Genomic DNA, 23,054 nt, shown 5'->3' on the forward strand with positions numbered 1-23,054 from the left:
CATGCATGCACGGGGAGAACATGCAAACTCCATGCAGAAAGACCCCAGGCTGGGAATCAAACACAGGACCTTCTTGCTGCAAGGCAACAGTGCTACCAACTGCGCCACCATGCAGCCCATATATATAAAGAAATCTGCCTCTTTGTTCTGTTGAAGAGGTTTTTCCAGGAACCGGTCACTCAGGTTGATCCTGCTGTCGCCATTGGAAATATGTGTATATAGTTTTATTTTATGCCTTTTGTCTTGTAATCTTGATCTGTTTGAATGTTGTTTTTTTCCACATTCTGTTTAAAATGTTATTTGTAATTTTCAAAATAAACTGTGTTTAGAAATTTAAATGAAGTTGATGTATTTTTGGGTCAAATGGAAATAAAATACATTGGTGACAAAAACAATTTAGAAATGTATTAGAACAGCTTAAAACTTTAAGAAACAATCTGAACAAAACTTAATGTTATTTCTTTTATAGCACCTTATTTCAGTACCATTCTTTCTAAGATGGAAAACAGTCTGTCCATTCTCTGTGCCCTCATGTCCTCCCTGATCAACTCCATCATCTCTGTCCCTCTTTCTTTTCTGACCCCTTCCTGCTGGCTCACTGTCTTCCTTCTCCATCTGGTTGACCACCGCTCCGCTTGGCCCTGGAGTGTCCTCAGGGATGGAGGCAATTAGGACAGGAGGTGTTGTGGAAGACCTCTGTCCCAACACCTCATCCATAAAGACAAACCAGGGCCAAGTAGCAGCAGTGGTCTTTTCACTGACTCCATCTCCTGACCCTGGATACTTACAATCCTAAAGTTAGATGGAATAAAAAAAAAAAGAGTTGACTAAACAGAGAAACCAACAAGACTTTTAGAAATATTTTTTATGTGTGTGTGACATGAGAACTTCTGAACAAACTTTATATTTCCTTTTCATATTGTCCCACTTTTTTTGGCCTGCAAGGGGGTGGTCCATCTTCTCCAGAATTGTCCTAAACAAGCAAAAGGAAAGAGGGAAAACCAAAAGAAGTATGTTAATCACTGGATGGATATTTATGAAAGTTAGAAAGATAGGAGTTATTGAAACTGGACAGAAACTGACTGTAAAGAATGTTGTTATTGTACCTCCAAGCCACGGTGGCTGAGTTTTTAGCTCCAGTAAAAAGGTGGTGGTTCTCACCCCTGAACTTAATAAACTGGCCCGTCTGCTGCTTTGTACCTAAACAACAAAAACAACAAGAAAAACCATCTTGCTTAATATCAGTGTAAAAAAAGCCATTTTTTAATTTTACAATTGTCTTAATTAGCCGAACATATTAAAATATTTCTATGCAAATGCCTAAAACAAGCTCTTTCAAACTTTTCACTTCTTTACTGAGATTTGCTTGCATTTGAAAGTGTATTTCTCTTCAACTGTACCTGGAATCACGAATTATAATGCTAGCTGAATTATAAATATACTTTTAAAAACACATATAGCACATTTCTTCATCAAAAATGAATATTTAAAAGCTTATTTATTCTCAATCACACTCTCCAGCGATACGGTAGGATTACATAAAATCGTCCATTTTTTCAGGTTAACTTTAATATCACCTGTAATGTCAAATCGACTTCCATGAACAAATAACACAATACATTAAAATAATACTAACATAAACTGTTAGAAATCACTTGTGTTTAACGTTCACTGTGATGACTGCCAGCAGGAGGTCAGTGCCGATAGTCCGGTCAGATCTCTACCGGGTCTAGCTCGCTCCACCGCCGAACACGTCGGAGCACATTTGCTGTGACGTAATCAGCCCACAAGTACGCACTTGAAAGGATCCAGCCCCTGAATTGGGACACACCCTCGGCCTGCACATGGATCCGCCTCCTTCCTGTATATTGACCAATAGGAGAGGAGCTGGAGAGAGAAGGCAGCCCTCCTCATTTGCATAATGAAGCAGAAATGCATACGGTAAAGGAAAAAGAGAGACGAGGAAATGTCAAAAGAAAAAAATGCATGTGTAAGGAAAAGGAAAAACAAAATATATATATTTCTGCTTTTATTTTTAATTTTGTCAGGATCGGTCCTCCACAGTGGTGGACATCAATAATAACTTCACAGTGAGAACAGCAAATAATATAATTTTGTTTAATAATTTGAGAAGCTAACAAAATTGTTGTTAGCAGTAACACTGGTATAGAGAAGCACAGAAAGGAAAATAGAAAGTAAAATTCTCACTTGCTGCGCCTGTTTATATTTAAGCTGGTGTAAAGAATGCAGCGCAGTTAGTTTTTACAGAAAGTTACAAAAGCAGCAGTTGAACTCCCAGGGGTCATGGCTTCAAAAGTGAATGGATTATTATGATCCCTTTATAGTTTTAGTTTTTATGTTTGAGATCATTTAGGCAGATAATTACATAGTGAGTATGTTATGTAATGCTTTACTTTGACAGTTAATCTCTCTTATAATGAAGGTCCCACCAGAAATGATCACATTGTTGGTATTCACACGACCAGGTGGTGGAAAATATAATCAGTAGTGTTCTGCAACAGTCATTTAAGCAGTTTTTCTGTTATTTCTCTGTGTTTTAACTTTACAGTTTTTATTTGTGAAGAGAATTTTGACAAAAATGTGCAATCAAGTATTTTTTTTTTTCTGCATATTGTCTCTTCTCTTGATCTTCTCTTGACCCCTCACTTGTTTTCTTATCACCCATGGTGATGAACAAACCCATACCCGGGTCTCAAACAGTGAACAAGTTTGTGAAATGGAGCATTACAGAAGCTGTTCCAATTCAGTTGTTTTAAACAGAACTGAAACATCACTATGGCAACACACTGCTAATCTGTAGGTAAACAATGATTTATGAAATCAGAGACTCATTGGTTGTTGCAAAATAAAAGTACAGACCCGCAGATAGGAGGTGTTTGTTCATGTAGGTAAAGGAATCACATTTTTGACAACTGATGAAATTAACAGCTGAATATTGGAGCTGAATGAAACATTACTCTAACATTCAGGTGTGTCGTGTCTGGTTCACTATTATCTGTCAGCATTTTCAGGAGCTTCAGATGTTCTGCTGAGGTAATCTGTATCACAGAAACACATGAAATTGAAAAGAAATGAGCAATGCAATTTATTTGACATAGTCCCACTAAGTTCCACTATTATATTTCATCATTTAATCCGATGTACTGTTGCAGATTTTAATTGGTGTCATTCTGACTGTAAGGATGGAACAGCGGGATGTTTACCTCTGACGAGACCAACCTTTGATCTTTATAAAAGAGAGGCAAAGAGAAAAACTCCTTGCTGCTCTGTCAGCTGTCGATTCCAAGTGAACAAGCTGCAGAGGCTCTGCTCCATCCTCCACACTGAGGTATTGTTCACTGCTTCACTTCATGCCATCAATTTCTCCTCTTCTCTTCTCTCTAGATTAATCACAGTGATTTTATTAGTTCAGTCTGGTTTTCATTGAGCGTATTTAGCCAGTTTAACATGGATAACCTAAAGTAGCTCAGTATAAATTCTTTTGTTTAAATTGTGTTTCTCTACATTTTCAAAGCTATGATTTATTTTACACAAGTAAAATTTATTTGATAATTCTCTGAAATTATGCACGTTTTGTCTGTATGCGTAATGTTTCAGCAGAAAATATTTTTTTAATTCATTGTATTAAAAGAATTATTTCAAAACCAAAGTATTAGTTATCACACAGCAGCCATGCAGCCGGTACTGTTGATTATTTACCGCCATGGGTTTCTAAGGGCTCAGTCATTTTGATTATTCAAGCGGGTCACTGTTGGTTCTGATCTTATATCTGTTTGCACCAACAGTCTGTTCACAGGGAAAACTATAATATCATCATAGTCATCATAGTGCTGTGCAAAAGTCTTGAGTCATGAATCAGTTAAATTCAGTTAGTTGATGTTTTGCTGGGATTTGTGGAGTACCTTGGAGTTGTCAGTATCTTGCCAAGTTCTCAGTGGAGCTTTCCCAGTTTTGAAACTTAAGAGGAAATTCTTCCCTATGATGTTTTTTTTTTTTTCTGCTGTCTGTGGAGACAAGAGAGAGTGAAACAATGAGTCAGAACAGACACCTTTAAAGCACAGGGGTGATTTCGTCATAGTATGTGCTGCCTTTTAGCTAATGATGATGAATGATTTAACAAAACTGATAGAGGTAAACAGAAGTACAGCATAGTGCCAATGCAGTAAATGCAGAATTGGACATAAACTGACTCAGTTAAACCCAATAGGGTTTAACTGAGGGTTTTCTGTTGAGTCATTGTCTGACTCAACAGAAACTCCAGCGTTGACATTACTAAAGAAATGGGGATTATTTGGAGAAAATAAAAACAAAACGTCAACCAGCAGTGACATAAAAACTTTAAAGATCCCAGAAACCTTTTGAGAGCATTATCCCTGTACATGACTCTCAGTAAGTCTAGGCTATATTAACCAAAAAAAAAAAACATGAACATGTCAAGAATAACTTGCTTACAAAATGAAAATAAAAATCTGTTTTTGTTTTATATTGTATTGCTTTTCTCGTTTTTAAAAAAAAATTTTTAAATCAATGCAGAGGTTCTCTATTTTCCCAACTTAATACAAAGAAATGTGGGTTATCTCTAAATCCTTCCAGCACATTACTGTATGTCTAACCAACAGAAGATTATGACTGCTGACTAGGCATCAGCTGGTATGAGGCTCTCATAACCCTGTGTAATAGTACCAGGGCTTCAAGGTTTAATGATTTAACATAAAAATGGAAAACAAAGAGGAAGCCAGCTACATAATAGTGATCGAAGGGCAGTTTTAAAACAGCGTGATGAGTGGTGCTCCTTTAGCTTCCACACCATAGATGTCTAGCAGAGTGCAGCAACAAGTGGAGGAGGGGCAGAGCTAAGGTACTCCATGCTTCATGGTGTGCAATTACCAGGCCAAAATGGATCTAGACGGTGTTTGTACCAGAAGCACCATGACACCATTAGATGGTGTAGGTCCATGTAGGCCATGGTTTGTAGGCAATGTTCTGTTCTTCCTATAAAACTGGTGGTCATAATGCATTGGCTCAGGTCTTTATGCCCTCATAATAGACTAGTAACTTTTATGTGTGAGATTAAGTTCTGCCTTTTCAGCTCTCTAGAAATGTCATAACCGTGATGAAGGACAGAGTGATCCTGATTGTTGTGCTTCTGATTCACCTCAGAGAACTTTGACACATTGGGAAGCAGCTCCTGTAATTCATTGACTGTAGTTTCAAATGTTTGCCATGAAGCAACATAGATTGTGTACTTACAAGTCTTCTGCATACACTGATTATGACAATGCTTGTCAGAACATCTAAAAGGTTTACTTTAAGGTGTTTGACATGATGAGTTCCTTCTTTCTGATTCTGTTTAAAATACGTCTGCTGAATTTTGAACTTAAGTTACAGATTTGTTGACTAGAAATATATTAACTTTTTATTCTCCTTGTCATTCAGGACAAAATGAAGAAAGATTATTCTTTAGAGCAAAACAGGAATCGACGCAAGTCTTTTGTAAGTATACAGAACAAACAGGAACTTTCTTACAGTCCGACACTTTCTGTTTTGCTTTTTCAGATATGTTCCCCTCCCATTGTTTCACTTGCATCCTGTGTTTTCAGTTCTTTTTGTCTGCTCTTTGAGACCCGTTAGCTGGAATGTTCTGTGATTTTTACTCTTTCTAACTCTGCCTCTTTGTCTTTGCCTTTCTTTGCATATTTTACTCCTCAGACTGATGATGGCATTCGATGGAGAACCGGATCTGAATTTGCCAGCCCAGAACACACTGATGTGACTAACAGCAGGGTGTCCCACCCTTCCCTGTTTGGAAAATACCAGCCCAGCTTACAGACACTCAAGCCGTTCCGCTGGTCTTCACCACAGTCAGTTTTATTGGACACATAACAAACAGTGCCTTGTAAATATAATCAAACCGCCTGAAGTTTTACATATTGACATGTTGCAACCACAAACTTCAGTGTATTTTATCAGGTTCATATGTGAATGACTAAAGCAAAAGTAGCACATAAGTGTGAAGGTGAAGCTGTTGTACAGTGAACCTCTACCAATCTCAAGTCTTTGGCAGCTTTGAACACAGTTTCCTCCAGGATTGCCCAGTAGCTCCACCCATCTTCCTATAAACTCTGATCACCACAGCCTGATGCTGCCACTGTCATGTGTTACTGTGCAGTCATGTATTGCTTTAAAGAGCAAAGCAATGCATCTGGGAGGAGTTTTCTGGATGGCTGGGTGCAGCTGTGTCTCAGAGGTGCCCGTGACTGGTTCTGACGAGGGCCTGAGATGTTCTTTGGGCTCCTCTAAGCTGGTGACCTGGTTGGTCACACAGGGTGGTGTACTGCTTGCACAAAGTGGTTTTGGCAATTCCGCCTGGACCCAGAGTTGGACCTGGTGGCAGTCAATGAGTGGGGCCAGCCTGTCCAGCAAGTCCTGGCCACTGGGAAAAAGCTCTGTGTTCAATGTGCACATATAGATGGGGTGCACCAGAGTCATGTCTTTGAGTGTGATGTCCAGCTCCACCCAACTAGTGATGCATGATTTGTCTTGGGTGCGGCTGGTGATGCTTACATCACAAGCTTCGGCCTGAAATAGTTCATTGAAGGAGAGCATGGCTCTACTCACCTCCTCAAACAAGACCGAGAACATCAGGCTGATCTCTGATCCCTTTTTAAAATAGAAACTCAGTTGGAAACTTCCTCCTATGATCAGACAGTATAGACGACGTGCAATTGGTTTAGTTTACCTGAGAACCTTGGAAAGATTGTTTGTGGTGTTTCTCCTGGAGAGGTCCCAAGGGGTAGGAATTTCCCAGGTTGGTCTCCCAATCCGATCAGGTAGACTCTGATGGTTGTGGAGACTGGGTCCACGCCTAGCCTAGTTGGGTCTGGTTTAACTGGAGGGTCGGCTTCCTGTTTCCAGGACTGTGGTGGCATGTTGGCCTGACGCACCGCTTCTGTCACCATCTTACATAAGGCCTCCTCCATCTCTTTCCCCATAATCCCTTCTGCGTGTCGGTTCCTTCCTTTACCATCAGGTTTACCTTTAGGCTTCACGTGATGGTCAGGTCGTCTGTTCGACTGGAAGTGGTACGGCAACTTTGACTGTGGTTGGTATTCAGTACCACCCCCCCGGTCCAGCTGACCAAACCTACGTTGTTCCCTAAACCTGTTCTTAACATGGGTTCTGGTTGAAGGCATTTCCTGATCTTCCAACGCAAGGCTGTTCCTTTCTGTTTGTATCTGTCAAACCCCAACCTCGCCCTTGGTCATCTGAGCATATTTCCGGATCTCTTGCATGCTCATGGTCTTTGTTCTGCAATACATAGTAACTTCGTATCGCACACTTTCATGAAGGTTGTGAAGGATCAGGGATTTAAAAGCATGTTCCTCCTCAATGCCGGTAGCATTGCGTCCTTGGAATTAAGCAGCTCTCAAGCGCCGGTAATACTCCCTGGGTGCTTTGCTTTTTTTTGCTGGATAGTGAAAGCACCAAGTGTGGCGGAGGCCCGGTCCGTGTACACAGAATATTCTTCCCTTAAAGCTCCGCAAAGGGTTGAATAATGGTCTCGGACTGCAGGGGTCAGGCTCTCCATGAAAACATGGACGCTCCTGGATGTTGTCTTCCAGATGAGCTTCATTTTTTCCCATGCTGATGGGCAGTACAAATCTAGAAGACAGCGTTCAACTTCCCTAAGATAATCATCAATGTTTGATTCTGCATTATTAGCGACGAAATGCTCTATGTCTTTGGCCAGAGACTTAAGCTGGCGGGTGCGCAATCCACTCTCAGGGATTGATGCCGTCCCATCTGAGTCATCATCTGAGAGTTCACTCCGGCTGCACTCAGGGTGTGTCAGTGCATCACGCCTCATCTTCAGATGAGGCAGTGGAGGGTGCTCACGGTACAACGGTGGGCCCTGTGCCTCCCGGACTCGGGTCCTGGGCCGCGGTTGAGGGCGGTAGGAACCACCGGAATCCCAGGGGCGGCTCTCCTGTCGCCTTGGCGGAGGTGAGGGATCGTAGAGGACCGTACTGCGAGTCAAGTTTGAAGGCTGCTCGCCTCTAAACCTTGAACTATTTACTCCTGCTGGATCCACAGCCAGGTATTGTTCATGGCTGCTGATTAAAGTGGGGTGCGGCACCGCACCACTGAACCTATTCTGACTACTTACACCTGTTCTTGCCTCGGTGGGTGTATGGGGTAGAGAGGGTTGGTCAGAACTGTAATTACACCCAACGGACACTGGAGGCAAATCTGCTGCTTCTCAGCGCTGGTTTTCTGCAGCTGATGCAGCAGGGCTGGCCGGCTAGAAATTAACTTAAAATTTTCCACAATCTATCCCACTTTCACCTTGCATCCACAACAAACACCTCTGAAAGATTATTTTATCCTCTGCAGCAGAACTGAGCAAACTCTAGTCAAGATATCCCCTAAGTCACAAACGCTTTCTGCAAAACTCAAACATTTCACAATAAAACTTCTAGGTTTCACGGATATCACAATTGTTTAATTCTGTGCAACAGTGATGTGATGTCTGTCAAGGAACGCCAAACTGTTAGGATTATGATTATTGATTAATTAATATTCATCAAGAATTTTAATTAAAAATCATAATTTGAGAAAATCAATTTCTTAACCAAAATCCTCATTTATGAATCGAGACCAGAGATCTCTTCTGGTGTTGTAATTGTGGCTCAACGCCTTTGATGATTACAACCGTTAAATACTCAGTAATAGTTGATAACTATTACTAGATGTCACTGTTTAATCAACCGTTTCTGCCGAAACGTGGGGAACTTTGACCTTATTTTGACTGACAAATCACTCTTGCACAAAATAAACACAAACGACTTCTCTTTATCTACGTGAATATTTATTAAATAAACAGCCTGATCCACTTCGCTATTCTGATTCAATAATCTTCACCTAATCAAACATGCAAAGTTCTACACAGAAGGGTAAAATATCTAACTAAACAAATAAAACAAAACAGCAGTATGGAATCAAACCAGCAGTTATGGCAAAGGAATATGGTGTTGAACGAAGTTTTGGGAAGTGGCCCGCAAGAAAGTGTAGCTTAGTTACAGTGAGCCATAAAACGTCCCCCACCGCTGGGGATGTTCGAGAACAAAAAGAGTTGTAAAGCTTTTGGCAGCAACTAATAAAACCCAAAGTTGAAGACAAAGAAAATGGTTGATTTTCACCATAAGGTTATTATACAGTTCAGTTTTAAATGTGCCCTGAGCTTGCTCTCAGGTGTTACAACAATACGGCAAAACACACACAGCTGGGTAGCACAGCGGCTTCCAGATATCCAACACAGCACATCAAAGTTTTAATAAAAGGTTGCATGCACATACAATTCAGAACACATTAGACTATAAGTGGCGATTCTACATCGCACTAAAACTCTACTCTACCCTGCCTAAGCTATTCCTAATAAAGAAATAAAAATAAAAGGGTGGATTTTACTTGTTGAAGTTTTCCTTCTGGGGCAGCAAGTGAGAGAGAAAAGGGGGGTGAAGAGTTCCACGCGTCCGCGGATACTCAGCAAAGCAGTCCGTTTTCTTCCTTGGGGGCCTCCGTGGCAGAAAGGTAGAAAAATTATGATGGACCGTCACTAGTCGACTGGTACAAAAACAAGGAGGAAAAATTACGTCTCCTTGAAAACTCTGTGGTTTGGTTACGTGTTAAAACCACATCTTCGATCGGTAAAGTTGAAACTTACAAGCCTTCTTATTCCCGTAAGCTTAATTTGCTTAGTTTTCTCGATGGCCAACGGGGAGAATAAATGAAAGTCCACTTGGGATTTTCTTCTCCAGAGGGATGCTTCAGTTGCGTGGTAACCGTGTCGAGGTCCCAAGCTGAAAAGCACCTCCTTAAAGGGGCCACCTTCCTAAATAGCCTCCTGTGATGTCAGACTTGGGACGTCCCCGTCCTATCAGTCGCGGTGCCCGCTGGGATTTGAAGGAGCAGACTCTCCGGCGGTACAAAATGGCCGATGACGTTGGAAGGCCTGGTGGCATCCAGCAATGTGCAAATGGTCCAATATTCAGCAAACAAGTGGTCCAACAATGTTCAGGCTGATGTGCAGTCTTATGTATCCACCACACATAGTGTTTTGCATATAGGCCAAAATGTTTTGTTCTGGTCTCATCTGACCAGAGCACATTCTTGCACGTTTGTAAAAGACCAAGTCTGCAGTGGTGCCAAACCCTCCTAGTTTCTGACATTGCATTAAAAACCACACTATGATGTATTTAAAGCTTGTGGTATTGTTTTATAACCTATTTATGCTTTTAACTTCTTCATAACTTTCTCTCTGACTTGGCTGATATGTTACTTGGTCTTTGTGACACAGTTTGTTCCCTAATGTTCTCCAACAAACCTAAATTACTCACAGATCGCACTGTATTTAATTTATGAGAATCAGAATTAGGCAGGTTAAATTCAAATGCATGTTATGCTTCCATTTCACAGTTGTGTATCTCTTTGCGTTGGTCCAGCATAAAATCCCAACACAATACACTGAAGTTAGTTGTAAAGAGCTATGAATATTTGCGCAAGGCACTGTATGTGTGTTACCAGTCTTTAGTAAAACCCATGTATGTGGATCTATTAATGCCGTTATTTATGTGCAGATCCCACCCTGTGGACAACGCAGGCTTCTTGTCGTTTACAACCTTCGCCTGGATGACTCCTATGATGTGGGCCATATTCAGGAACAGGCTGGACATGTCCTCCATTAGCCTATCTCCATTTGATGCAGCTGACACGAGTGGAGAAAGGTTCAAGGCTGTCTTTTGTTCATTTATATTTCTAGTATTTGATGCTTTTACAATGTGGATTGTAGCAAATGCTTATCCGAGTTGCCACACTTTGTATTTGGAAAATTTCTCATGAAACCATTGCTAAAGGCAGCATCCAGTAGTCTAATTTCAAATTTTTTTTTTCTTTGTCTAATTTCTTTTTCCAACTAATGGAAAAGGAAAGAAGGCTACATCCCATCCCAGTTGGCTTCTTGTTCATGAATCCTATGGTGGCCCTGAATCTCTTAGTAATGAGTAACTAAAACAATCCCACCTGTGAGGTTGAAAATGTCAGTCCCTCCTTTTTCCAGTGGTCACCTCAACTCCATCTCTTGATGCTGTAAAATATTGACACAATATCTGTTGAGATGGCATTGGGATCACGTCCCAGAGGCCAAACACAGCTTTTCTCTCTCAGCACAGGTGTTCCTGGCTGGTTGCGTGGTCTGGTGTGGCTATAAGTAAAAGTGGAGGATGTTTTGGCAAACCCTCCCTCACATCGCTGCAAATCAAAGCCAAGCCAGGCCAATGCCAGCTTTGCTTTAGCACTTCAGAAACAGCAAGCGCTGTCCAAATTACTAAACATAAACGTGTAAAAGAAATTAAAACATAAAAAAATACTGTATTGGTATGGTACATTTTTGTTGGAAGTTGCAGGTGATTCTGTAGGTTCGCAGAGGACTCTTAATGGAACTCATCAACCAGCCCCAATGGTTTCTATCACCGCGAGGCTAGAAATGATCATTGCAGATCTCTGATAATAAACTCTGGCCATTCCAGTATGCCTTAGTCCTCTTCATGAGTTTTCTTGAAATCATTGTAGTGCTCTCACATATGGCTCAAACATTTTGCTACAGATGCACAGAAAACAAGGAAATGCCTTTGTTACAGGAACTTGAATAAAAATGTGCGAACAGAAAGATCACCTACCTTATGTGATGTCACCAGAGGAAAGAATGCTTGTTTTGGGAGGTTAGATTTGACCTTGATTTAATAGCAACTTACAACAAAATAGCCAGTCAAATGTTCTGTTATCTGAAGTGTTTTTATTGATTATACAGAAAGGTCTGGCTGGGAACTTTAAACTGTTTAATGTGCATGAGGGTTTGAATTGTAGGAAAAATGCTAGATGTGTCTAAGAATCTCATGACAGTTTTTTGTGCAGGCTGCAGAAACTCTGGGAGGAGGAAGTGGTGAAAAAAGGTCTGGAGAAGGCCTCTCTGGTCAACGTTGCCCTTCGATTTCAAAGAACGAGGCTCATTTTGTCTGTTTTAATCGGTGCCTTCGCCATGGCCGCAGCATTTGTTGGGCCAGTGAGTTCTACTTTAATACTATTGTGTATTACAAATGTAATAGTTATGAATAGCATATTTTTAAAAGCATTACTAAGGAGGCGTGGTGGTGGCGCTGGGGTAAAGACTGCGACCCCCTATACAGACGCCTGTCGCGGTTTCGAGCCCCGACACATTGACTGCATGTCCTCTCTTCTCTTCACCCCATTTCCTGTCAGCTTACTTTCAGAAAAAAAAATAAAAAAATAGGAGCTAGTGGTTAACAAAATAAAAAAGAGCACTATTGAATGCCATTCAGTTGAATGTAGTGAAAGCATTAGTGCAAGTTCTGCTTTAAAATGCCAAGCTATATGTTATCTATTTATGAAAAGAAAAAGTTATTTTCATGCAAAATATTTTAGAGGAGTGAATGTTATTTGATTGAGAATTTAAGACCATTTATTCTGACACATTGATGCTTTAATAAAATGTACCTAATTATTCTGTTTAGTTTTCAATCCAAAAATCCAGGATTTATTTATTTCTTGACAAACCAACTTTGACTGTTGATAATTTTGTAGCTGTCCCCAACACCCCAACGCCGAGAAAAAGACTCGTCACAGCAAGTAACTATTAACTACTGACTGTTGACACATTCAAGGTTAAAATCTGACCTCGTAACCTCTGCACTGAGGAAATCCTCTGATCCTGTTAACCTAGGAGGATTTTTTGTGTAATGGTCTCGGGCTCAGACCTGTGATCTAATTTGCTGGACCAAAAGCATTTAGTTTGTTTTCAAATGCCTTAATTTTTATTAAGATAAATGAAACATTCCCTTATAATAAAACCTTCCCAAATGGTTTTAATCAGCTGTGGATTTGTGGCTAGAAATCCTGACATAGGTGCTTCTCTACCCTGTGACAAAACATTTCTACACTGAAGGGAGCGGCCTTTTCTAAGATGGCATTGTCCTTAATGATTTAATGGGGTTAAATTGAATTACAGGGCATTGCAGAAGTATTCACATTCCCATTTTGTCTCTGTAAAAACACAACACACACACGCAAGTATTCTTTGAAGTTAACCATTCTATCATAGCTCTACCTGTATGCTTAGTGTTGCTCTGCTGGAAGATACATCACCTTTCATAATGTCTTCATGTCTCCCTGTGCTCTCAGGCCATCCTTGTTAACAAAATCCTGAACTATATTGAAAACCCAGGGATGTCCACAGTGACTTATGGTGTTGGTTTGGCTTTCGCTCTGTTCTGCACTGAGTTTCTCAAAGCTTTCTTCATTTCCTTGATGTGGGCCATCAACCTGCGCACAGCAGCCAGACTGAAAGGAGCCTTCTCTTCCATGGCCTATCAGAAAGTCATTTCTCTGAGGGTTCACAGCGGGATTTCAATGGGAGAGGTAAACTTGGCATATTTACAGATATTTGTTTAGGATTTTATGATGTAATACAGTATGTATTAATTACAAAAGTATTTCAAGTCTCTTTGGATTATCTTCTGTCTTCCATGCATGCAGATGATAAACGTCCTGACCAATGACGGCCACCGATTATTTGAGGCTGTGCTGTTTGGGAGCTTCACACTCTGCACTCCAGTGCTTTTCATTGCATGTATTGTGTGTGCCTGCTTTGTTCTTGGCTACACCGCACTGACAGGAGTCTGCATTTACATCATCTTTGTCCCCATACAGGTCAGGAGCTCCTCATAACCCTGAGATAATTAGTTTACTTGATCGGATGCATTTAACCATTCACTAAAACGCTGAAGGGAATAGTAAGGACACAATGCACTGAATGGTGTTGACTGAGTAGTGTGAATAGTGTTGACAGCATAAACGTTCGTCACTTAAATGATGATTTTAGATTTAAAGTGAGGAAATAGTTTGGATGTCGGCCTTGTTTTGCAGTTGCGTTCCAAAATGTATTTTTGAAGGAGCACTTTTAAAAAAATAAGAGTTACGGTTTACCAGTTGAAAGCAACTCTGTGACTGCAGCTTAGAACTTGTTTTTCTTTGCAGTTTGTTTTGGCAAAACTCATTAACAAGTTTAGATGGAAAGCCATGCAGATAACAGACGGCCGCGTTCGGACAATGAATGAGATTCTCAACAGCATTAAGCTCATCAAGATGTACGCCTGGGAGGAGTCCTTTGAGAAGAAGATTGCAGGTAAATCTGGAGAAGCATGTTAAACATTTAGATACAGGGCCTTGCAAAAATATTTAGAACCCTGAAATATTTTTACACATTTGACTTTTGACATCTTGAGTGTAATTTTAATTGGGTTTTTATGGAATAGGTTAACACAAAGTAGTGTGAAATGGATGGAAAATGATATCTGATTTCAAATTTTTATTTGTCAAAAGCTTTCAAAGTGTGGCGTGCATTTAAATTCAGCCCCACTGAACTCTAAATTGCCCTTAGGTGTATGAATGAGTGTGTGCATGGTTGTATGTGTGTTGCCCTGCGATGGACTGGCGACCTGTCCAGGGTGTACCCTGCCTCTCGCCCATAGACTGCTGGAGATAGGCACCAGCTCCCCCGTGACCCACTATGGAATAAGCGGTAGAAAATGACTGACTGACTGAGTAAATACTTTTTCATTGCAAATACAGCTACAGTACAAACAGGGTATGTCTCTAGTAGTTTTACGTATTTAATGACTGTAATTTTGCTCATTCTTCTTTGTAATATAGCTCAAATCTAGCTTGGAGAGCATCTGTGAAAATCATTTTTCAAGTCTTGCTCTAGATTACCAGTAGGATCTATACCTGGCCATTCTAACACATGATTATGCTTTGATTTAAACTATTGCATTGCTGTTCTGGCTTCATGTTTAGGCCTCTTTTCCTGTTGGAAGGTGAACCTCTGCCCCTGTCTCAAGACTATCAGGTTTTCTTCCAGGATTCCCTTGTATTTAACTTAATACATCTTTCCAGGGCTGCATGGTGGTGCAGTTGGTAGCACTGTTGCCTTGCAGCAAGAAGGTCCTGGGTTCGACTCTGTTTGACCCATGCGTGGGTTCTCTCCTGGTACTACGACTTCCTCCCAAAGACATGACTGTTAGGTTAATTGGTCTCTCAATTGCCCTAAGTGTGTGAATTAGTGTGTGCCTGGTTGTTTGTGTGTTGCCCTGCAATGGACTGGTGACCTGTCCAGGGTGTACCCCGCCTCCTGCTCATAGACTGCTGGAGATAGGCACCTGATTCCCTGCAACCCACTATGGAAGCAGTATAGAAAATGACTGACTGACTGACATCTTCCCATCAACTCTAACCAACTTTGCTGTTCCTGCTTAAGAAAAACATCCCCACAGCATAATGCTGCCTTCATTGTTCTTCTTTATGTTCTGTTCAGAGTACTGTTAGATGCATTTAGGTCATGAAGTTCTGTTTTGTCTAATGTGAACAGCTTCTTCCACATGTTTTCTGTGGCAAAAAGTTAAAAAAATTATAACAGTTGTCCTGTGGATCTTTGCAGCTCCTCCAGAGTTACCATGGGCCTCTTAGCTGCTTCTTTAATTAATGGCCCAGTTTGGGTAAATTTGCAGCTGTGCCATACTCTTTCTGCTTTCAGATGATGGATTGAACAGAGCTTTTTGAGATGTTCTAAGCTCGGGATATTGTTTATTAATCTAACCCTGCTTTAAACTTTATTTCTAACCCGTCTTTCCTGTTCTTCGTGATGCTGTTTGTTCACAAATGGTTCCTAACAAATCTCTGAGGCCTTTACAGAACAGCTCTATTTTAACTAAGATTAAATCACTCATAGATGGACTCTATTTAATGATTAGGTAACTCCTGAAAGCAATTGTTTGCACTGGATTTTATTTAGGGTGCATCAGAGTAAATGAGGCTCAATACAAATGCACATCACACTTTTCAGTTTTCTTTGTAAACAAATTTAAAAACCATGCATGATTTTCCTTTTACCTATGATTTATGTGCAAGTTTAGGTTTGTTTATTTCAGGGATGTGTGCGAATGTGCTTCATGTATGTAACAATACGTTATCTTCCTTACAGGATTAAGAAAAGAGGAAAAGAAACAGATTCAGCTGGTCAGCTACATCCAGAATATAAACACCAGCATCACCAGCATCACCCCCACCCTTGCAACTGTTGTCACGTTCCTGGTGCACACTCTGCTGCGTTTACCGCTCAACACGTCTGATGCAAGTACAGCAGCACTGGGGTTTTTATAAGGGAGGATAACACGGAACTGTCTCCACTGACAGCATGCATGGATTGATTATTAATGATTCACCTCTGCAAAAACACTTTATTTAAATTCAGTTTAAAGCCTTTCAGTGTTGTAAATGTGTTGTTAAATTCTCTTTTCTTAACAGGCCTTTACTACTATTGCCATTTTCAACTCCATGAGGTTCTCGCTTGCTCTGCTGCCGCTGTGTGTGAAGGCTTTGGCTGAAGCTGCTGTGTCCCTGAGGAGATTAAGGGTGCATTTTTAAACAGCTACTTCCCTTTAAATGTTTTGCAATGTAATTTGCTCTGACATCAGTCAGGGATCGGTCTTATTCATACTGCTTCATACCCCCTTTTCACATTTGGTCAGACTACATTCTAAAACCTTCAAGTTGTTTTAATTAGATTTTATGTAATAGTGACACAATATAATAGTGGCACAAATTGGTGAACTTATGTACCTCTTTGTGTTGGTTTCTATCAAATAAAATCCTAGTAATGTTCAATGAAGTCAGTGGTTGTACAACCTGGTAAAGTTCAAGGGGTTCCAAAGCACTCTAAAACCCAACCTTCTGGTGGTAATGGAAAGCTGAGACATTTTATCTACTCTTTTGGATGTACGGCAAATAATAATTTTTTTTTTTTTTTTAACCGTCTCCTGTCCGGCAGAATAGCGTTCAGAGTTGTTGTCTGAGTGCCAAGAAAAAGCACAACAGATTTACTTTCACAAGTGGAGCATTACAGCTAACGCTTTAAAGCTTTTAAAGCTTGATATTTATAAAAGAAACTTTATTAGAAACTGCTTTGGGATTATTTCAATTGTTATGGACACAGAGACGGAAATGAAAAGGAAACAAATAAGAAGCAGACGTGGGGCAAAAAGGAAAAGGAGAGAGAAGGAGAAAAGAATGAAGGAAAGAAAGAAGGATGAAGATAATACAAGATAACACCCTGCTTGCACACCTGCAGAAACATTCATATTAACAGCTTTTTTACCAAAAAGTGCTTACAAATGCAAGATGAAGGCAAATAATAAATTCAAAACTGGATCCAACATGTGGCTGCTGTTTCAGAAAATCATGCTGGTCCAGAATCCTGAGTCCTACCTGGAGCAAAAGAAAAATAACCACACAGCTGTGAAAGTGATAAATGCGACACTGTCCTGGACCAGAGCAGTCAGTGACCCAGATCTCCCTACTAGCCAGAACAGTCAGGTGAAGGAACACAAGGAAGAAGAGAACGTTCAGAGTGAGAGCCCACCAACCCTGAGAAACATCTCCTTTACTCTGCCTAAGGTCTGCTGCAAATCTGATGAACTTTTTGCAGTGTTGCAAACCCAGCTGAAGGGAAACTATAAAGATTTCTGTGTTACTTCCTCAAGGGTAACCTGCTGGGTGTCTGTGGTAACGTGGGAAGTGGAAAGACGTCACTCATTTCCAGTATTCTTGAACAGGTTGCTTCCTATTTTTTTCTTCAGAATTTATTCTGATTTCTGAGTTACTTTTCACTACGTCAATTTATTCTCAGTTGCCTAGCCTTTGTATGGCTTCTGCAGTCTACATGATCTTTACATGCTGTTATCTTACAGATGCACCTTCTTCAGGGCTCTATCACAGCCGATGGGACATTTGCCTATGTTTCCCAACAGGCCTGGATTTTCCATGGAACTGTTCAAGAAAATATCCTGATGGGGGAACCTTTCAACCAGGCCAAGTAACTAGACACTCATCAGTAGTTATAATAATTGGAATACCTTCAAACAACCATTCACAATGCAAGATCAGATAAAACATTATCTTAATAAAAAAATATTTGAAAGAATGATGTGGTGAATTAAACCAACCTCCTGGATGACTAATTCTTAATGGTGTTTAATTAGCTGTCACATTTACTAAAAATAATATTTAGGGAAATATTATTTTCCTAGATTGGAAACTAACGACCTTTTTTGATAAATGATTCTTAATGTATTTATAAGATGACGTCATAGGTCACGTGTCACCTTAGCTGCTAGCTGTTGAAGCTAAGAAAAGAAGCTTAAAGTTTGTTACCATTTCTTTAAAGTCAAACATTTATCTTTAAAATACTATCAATAACAGGATCAACATGTATAAGCGATGACGGCGCGTTATGTGGTGTTTAAACACCACTTTTACTTTCGAAAAGACGAGCCCGGGCGATGAGCCGGGAGAAACAGAGCTGTCTGCGCATCCACGTATGGACTGAACCATACAACAAAGGAATGTTGCAGCAACTTCAGTGGCTGTAGTGCGGCGGGGCAGCTCTCGCTACCTGGAAGACATGCGATGCTGCAGTCCCAAAACCTTCCTTTCCAGACCTCGGGGGAAAATCTGATTCAATTAGGGCTGCTTCTTGAGGCCTTAGACGAAAAGTCATGTCTGTGGCTTGTCTTTTTACACCCTTTTATGAATGAATAGTGAGGTCTCGAAAATCTGTTCATTACTTCACTTCGTTCATACGTGATAGTAGTCACTTCTGGATCCAAATTAAAGAGTTATGTCTGCTCGCAGGCAAGGAGACATTCGCGCGTTGTCTCCCTCCGTCCGGTTGTCCTGCTTTTTTCAAACAGTGACGTCACGGGGAGTCAGCTGTGACTTGTCCTCTTCCTGGGCTGGGTTAGGTGCAATTTAGTGTGACACTGAAAGGTGTAGAAAAGTTCATACTGGCCTTTGATTATGTAAAGTTCAGAGTCCATGTTCACCCATATTGTAATTCAGGCTGGGTTCCCAACCATAACAGTCTGCTTTTGTAGTTATCTTATGAAAAATATTTAACAAGGAGAAAGTGAAGTCTCATCTATCATGGTAGTTTAACAAGGACAGAGGTCATCTGTGTTTTCTGGAAGCTGTATGTGCGAAAAGCCAGTTCATGTTGGTGGAAGACTGACTGGATTGGACTTTATGGGGAGAGAAGTGATGTAACATAAGATATAAATTGTCTGTAAAAAAATATATAAGAGCTATGCGGTATGGATATTTATTGAGATAAATTTGTTTCTTGATTTAAATGTTAAAATATACAAAAGGGGCAGATTTTATTATTTAGTTAGTATAAAACGTACTTAAAATTGTGGTATAAAATGATCTAATACTGCTTTTTTATTGTTTGATGTATTTCATGATGTTTTCATGATGGTTCCATAAACCAACATTTTGTACAGTGTTGTGAATAAGTATTTGCCCTCTTACAGATTTCTTCTGTTTTAGATCATCAAGCAAATTTTCATTTGAAATAAAGATAACTTGAGTAAATACAAAATCCAACTATCCTCTAACTGGATTTCACTTATTAATGAAGGCTATCCAAACAAGCCTGGCCCTGTGTAAAAAAACAATTGCCACTATTGGCGGCAACAACTGCCATCAACTGCCATAGGTGATAACTGGTATTGAGCCTTTTACATTGATCTAGAGGAAGTTTGGTCCTCTATTCTTTGTTGAATTTTGTAATTTCAGCCACATTGGAGAGTTTTTGAGCTTTACCACTCTATTTAAGGTCATTCCAAAGAATTTTAGCCGGATTTGGTTCTGGATTTTGATTAGGCCACTCCCAAGCCTTTCTCTATTCTAAGATGGAATTGGTTAATGTGCCTTGGAGAATTTTCCTGCTGCATAACCCAAATGTGCTTGAGCTTAAAGTCAGAAACTGATGGCTGGATTTTCCCCTACAGGATATTCTTGTGTTAGTTTTACGCCAGATGCAACAGGATACACGCCTTCCAAAAACATAAAAATGTTTTTTGCAAATGTTAGATGTGCCTTTATGTTTTTTTTTGGTCTTCTGTGGGTTGGCCTTGAACCCCTCCTGTAGATGTTATTTTTGCTCAGTCTCTTTCTTATTGTTGCATCATGACCACTGACCAAACAAGTGACGCCCGCAGTGCTTTAGATGTTTTTCTTTTTATTATCAAACAAGGATGACCTGAGTAAATACAAATGTAAAATTTGTGTTTAATTGGGTAATCTTTGTCTGATATTAAGTTGTGTTTGATCGGAAACATAGAAGAGCAACAAAAGGGCAAAGAAGGAAATCTGTCTGGAGCAAATTGTTTTTCACAGCAGTGTCAGACTGAAACCTTTCCTTTATGCAGATATGACCGAGTTGTGGATGTCTGCAGCCTCAGACCTGACCTTAAAGTACTGCCATATGGAGATCAGACTGAGGCAAGTGCTGTCTTTAACCTATTCCTCCCTAGTGTCCTGTTTTGGACCTGACCCTTTCTTTCCACCTCATGCCGACAGCTCTTTTATGCTGATGCACACATTTGCTTGATCTCACATGTCTGAAATTAGCAACTCAAACATACTCCCCCAACTTTACAGTTCTAGTCCCCTAAACTTCTGACCAGATTACTTTAAGGGTGCCAGTACTCTCTCTTTGTAAATGCTGATGTATATGCTTATTCAATAAAATCAGAATAAAAAAGTACAAGTATAGCAAAAAAAAAATAAAAAATTGAATAGAACAGAATATTGGTAAAAAATATATGCATCATATACAGTAAATGCATTACACATCGACTGAACATTGCAAGCCTATTTTTCCTGCAATTGTTATGATTGTGGCTTACAGATAATAAAAACCCAAAATTTAGTGTCTCAGAAAATTTGAATATTACATAAGATCAATGATAAAAGGATATTATACTTGTACTATATATGTATTATACTTCCGCTTATCCGGGACTGAGCCACTCGGGCAGCAGTCTCAGCTGAGACACCCCCATTTCCCTTTCCCTAGACACCTCCTCCAGCTCTTCTAGAGGGAACCCAAGGTTCTTATGCCAGAGACATAGTCCCTTCAGCGTGTTCTGGACTGTGTCCTGGGCCTCCTCCCCGTAGGATGTGCCTGAAACACCTCCCGAAGGAGGCGTCAGGTGCATTTGAAACAAATGCCCAAGCCACCTCAGCTGACTCCTATCGATGTGGAAGAGGAGCGACTCTACTCGAAGCCCCTCCTGGATGTGCCTGGCCACACTGCAGAGGAAGCTCATTTCAGCCGCTTGTATCCAGGATCTTATTCTTTTGGTAATGACCCAGAGTTCATGACCATAGATGATGAGGGTAGGAACGTAAACCAACAGGTGAATTGAGAGCTTTGACTTTCGGCTCAGCTCTATCTTCACCACAACGGACCGGCACAGCGTCCATATTACTGCGGCATCTGCACAGATCCATCTCTCACTCCATTTGCCCCTCTCTCATGAACAAGACCCTGACATACCAAAACTCCTCAACTTTTTTTTCTCATTCCTGCCGCTTTACACTCGGCTGCAAACCGCCCTAGTGAATTCTTAGTGCAGTCTTAGCTGGAGGGACCCAGTGGAAACACGTCGTCCGCAAAAAGCAGAGAAAAAATCACCAAACCAGAACCTTTCGGCAACTGGTTCCACCTAGAAATCCTGTTCATAAAAATTATGAACAGGACCGTTGACAAAGGGCAGCCCTGTTGGAGTCCAACATGCATCAACAGGTCCAAATTAACGCAGGCGATGCAACCCAGACTCCTGCTCCACTTGTAAAGAGACAAAATGTCCCCTAATAAAGGGACTTGGTACTCCTGGCGTACACCACACAGGCCTCCACGAGGGACATGGTTTAATGCCTTCTCCAGGTCCACAAAGCACATGTGGTCTGGTTGGGCAAACTCCCACGAACCCTCAAGCACCCTGCGAAGGGTGTAGAGCTACTCCAGTGTTCCACGACTGGAACAAAACCCACACTGCTCCTCCTGAAGCCGAGGTTCAACTATCGGCCAAACTCTCCTCTCTAACACCTTGGCATAGGCCTTTCAGGGGAGGATGAGGAGTGAGATCACCCTGTAATTGGAACACACCCTCTGATCTCCCTTCTTATGACTGGTCTGCCAGTCCAGGGGCACTGTCCCTGACAGGTTGTTGAAGAGGCACCTCAATCTTGACAGCCCCACAACATCGAGAGACTTGATGTACTCTGGCTGGATCTTATTTAACCCTGAAACCTTGCCACCGTGGAGTTTTTTACCACCTCGGTGACTTTGGCCTGGGTGATGGACGAGTCCTCAGTCTCGGCAGGGTTGAGGAAATCCTCAAAGTACTCCTTCCACAATGTCCCAGGTTGAGGCTCATTGCTTCTGCAACTGCTCGGGACACAGCGCTCTTGGCCTCACTGTACCTGTCAGCTGCCAGGCTCGATGGGAATCCTTTTTCAGCTTGACCGCATCCCTTACAGTGTCCACCACCGGGTTTGGGGATTTCTGCCAAGACAGGTACGGCAGACCTTAAAGCTGCAGCTACGAGTGGCCACATCAACAATAGAGGTAGAGAACATTGTTCACTTTAAGCAACATGGATTCTGTGCTTCTCCACTCTTCCTCCAGAGTCTGGGCTCTTGATTATCAAATGAAAGTCAGATTTACTTGCAATTCCAAAAAGGACTTTGGACCACTGAGCAACAGTCTAGTTCTTTTCTCCTTAGCCCAGGATAAATGCTTCTGACAATGTCTCTAGTTCAGGAGTGGCTTGACACGAAGAATGTAACATTTATAGCCCATGTGAATGTCCACTAGTTGTGAATCTCCCCCAAATTCTTGAATGGATTTTGCTTAAAAATCCTCTCATGGTTGCCATTATCCCTGTAGCTGGTGCTCCTTTTCTTTGCACACTTTTACTGACTCAAATCTTTATGAATACAGTTTTCAGCTTTCTCACAATATTCAAATTTTCTAAGACATTGAATTTTGGCTT

General features: G+C 40.9%; 1 protein-coding gene across 1 annotated transcript in view; it reads left to right on the forward strand.

The window, feature by feature from the left end:
* Positions 1-2,826: 2,826 nt before the first annotated feature.
* The window catches only part of abcc12 (ATP-binding cassette, sub-family C (CFTR/MRP), member 12), a 39,252-nt gene continuing 19,024 nt past the window's right edge, over positions 2,827-23,054 (forward strand). Inside the window, exons 1-16 of the mRNA XM_047364158.1 lie at positions 2,827-2,905; positions 2,991-3,054; positions 3,203-3,349; positions 5,458-5,514; positions 5,731-5,882; positions 10,659-10,805; positions 11,992-12,139; positions 13,276-13,512; positions 13,630-13,803; positions 14,131-14,278; positions 16,133-16,281; positions 16,456-16,563; positions 17,383-17,604; positions 17,691-17,762; positions 17,898-18,022; positions 20,421-20,493. Coding sequence (XP_047220114.1) covers positions 2,904-2,905; positions 2,991-3,054; positions 3,203-3,349; positions 5,458-5,514; positions 5,731-5,882; positions 10,659-10,805; positions 11,992-12,139; positions 13,276-13,512; positions 13,630-13,803; positions 14,131-14,278; positions 16,133-16,281; positions 16,456-16,563; positions 17,383-17,604; positions 17,691-17,762; positions 17,898-18,022; positions 20,421-20,493 — 2,025 coding nt within the window. The 5' untranslated portion in view covers positions 2,827-2,903. The remainder of the gene's footprint in view (positions 2,906-2,990; positions 3,055-3,202; positions 3,350-5,457; positions 5,515-5,730; positions 5,883-10,658; positions 10,806-11,991; positions 12,140-13,275; positions 13,513-13,629; positions 13,804-14,130; positions 14,279-16,132; positions 16,282-16,455; positions 16,564-17,382; positions 17,605-17,690; positions 17,763-17,897; positions 18,023-20,420; positions 20,494-23,054) is intronic.

This window comes from Girardinichthys multiradiatus, chromosome 4 (genome assembly GCF_021462225.1).
Source record: "Girardinichthys multiradiatus isolate DD_20200921_A chromosome 4, DD_fGirMul_XY1, whole genome shotgun sequence".
Classification (NCBI taxonomy): Eukaryota; Metazoa; Chordata; class Actinopteri; order Cyprinodontiformes; family Goodeidae; genus Girardinichthys; species Girardinichthys multiradiatus.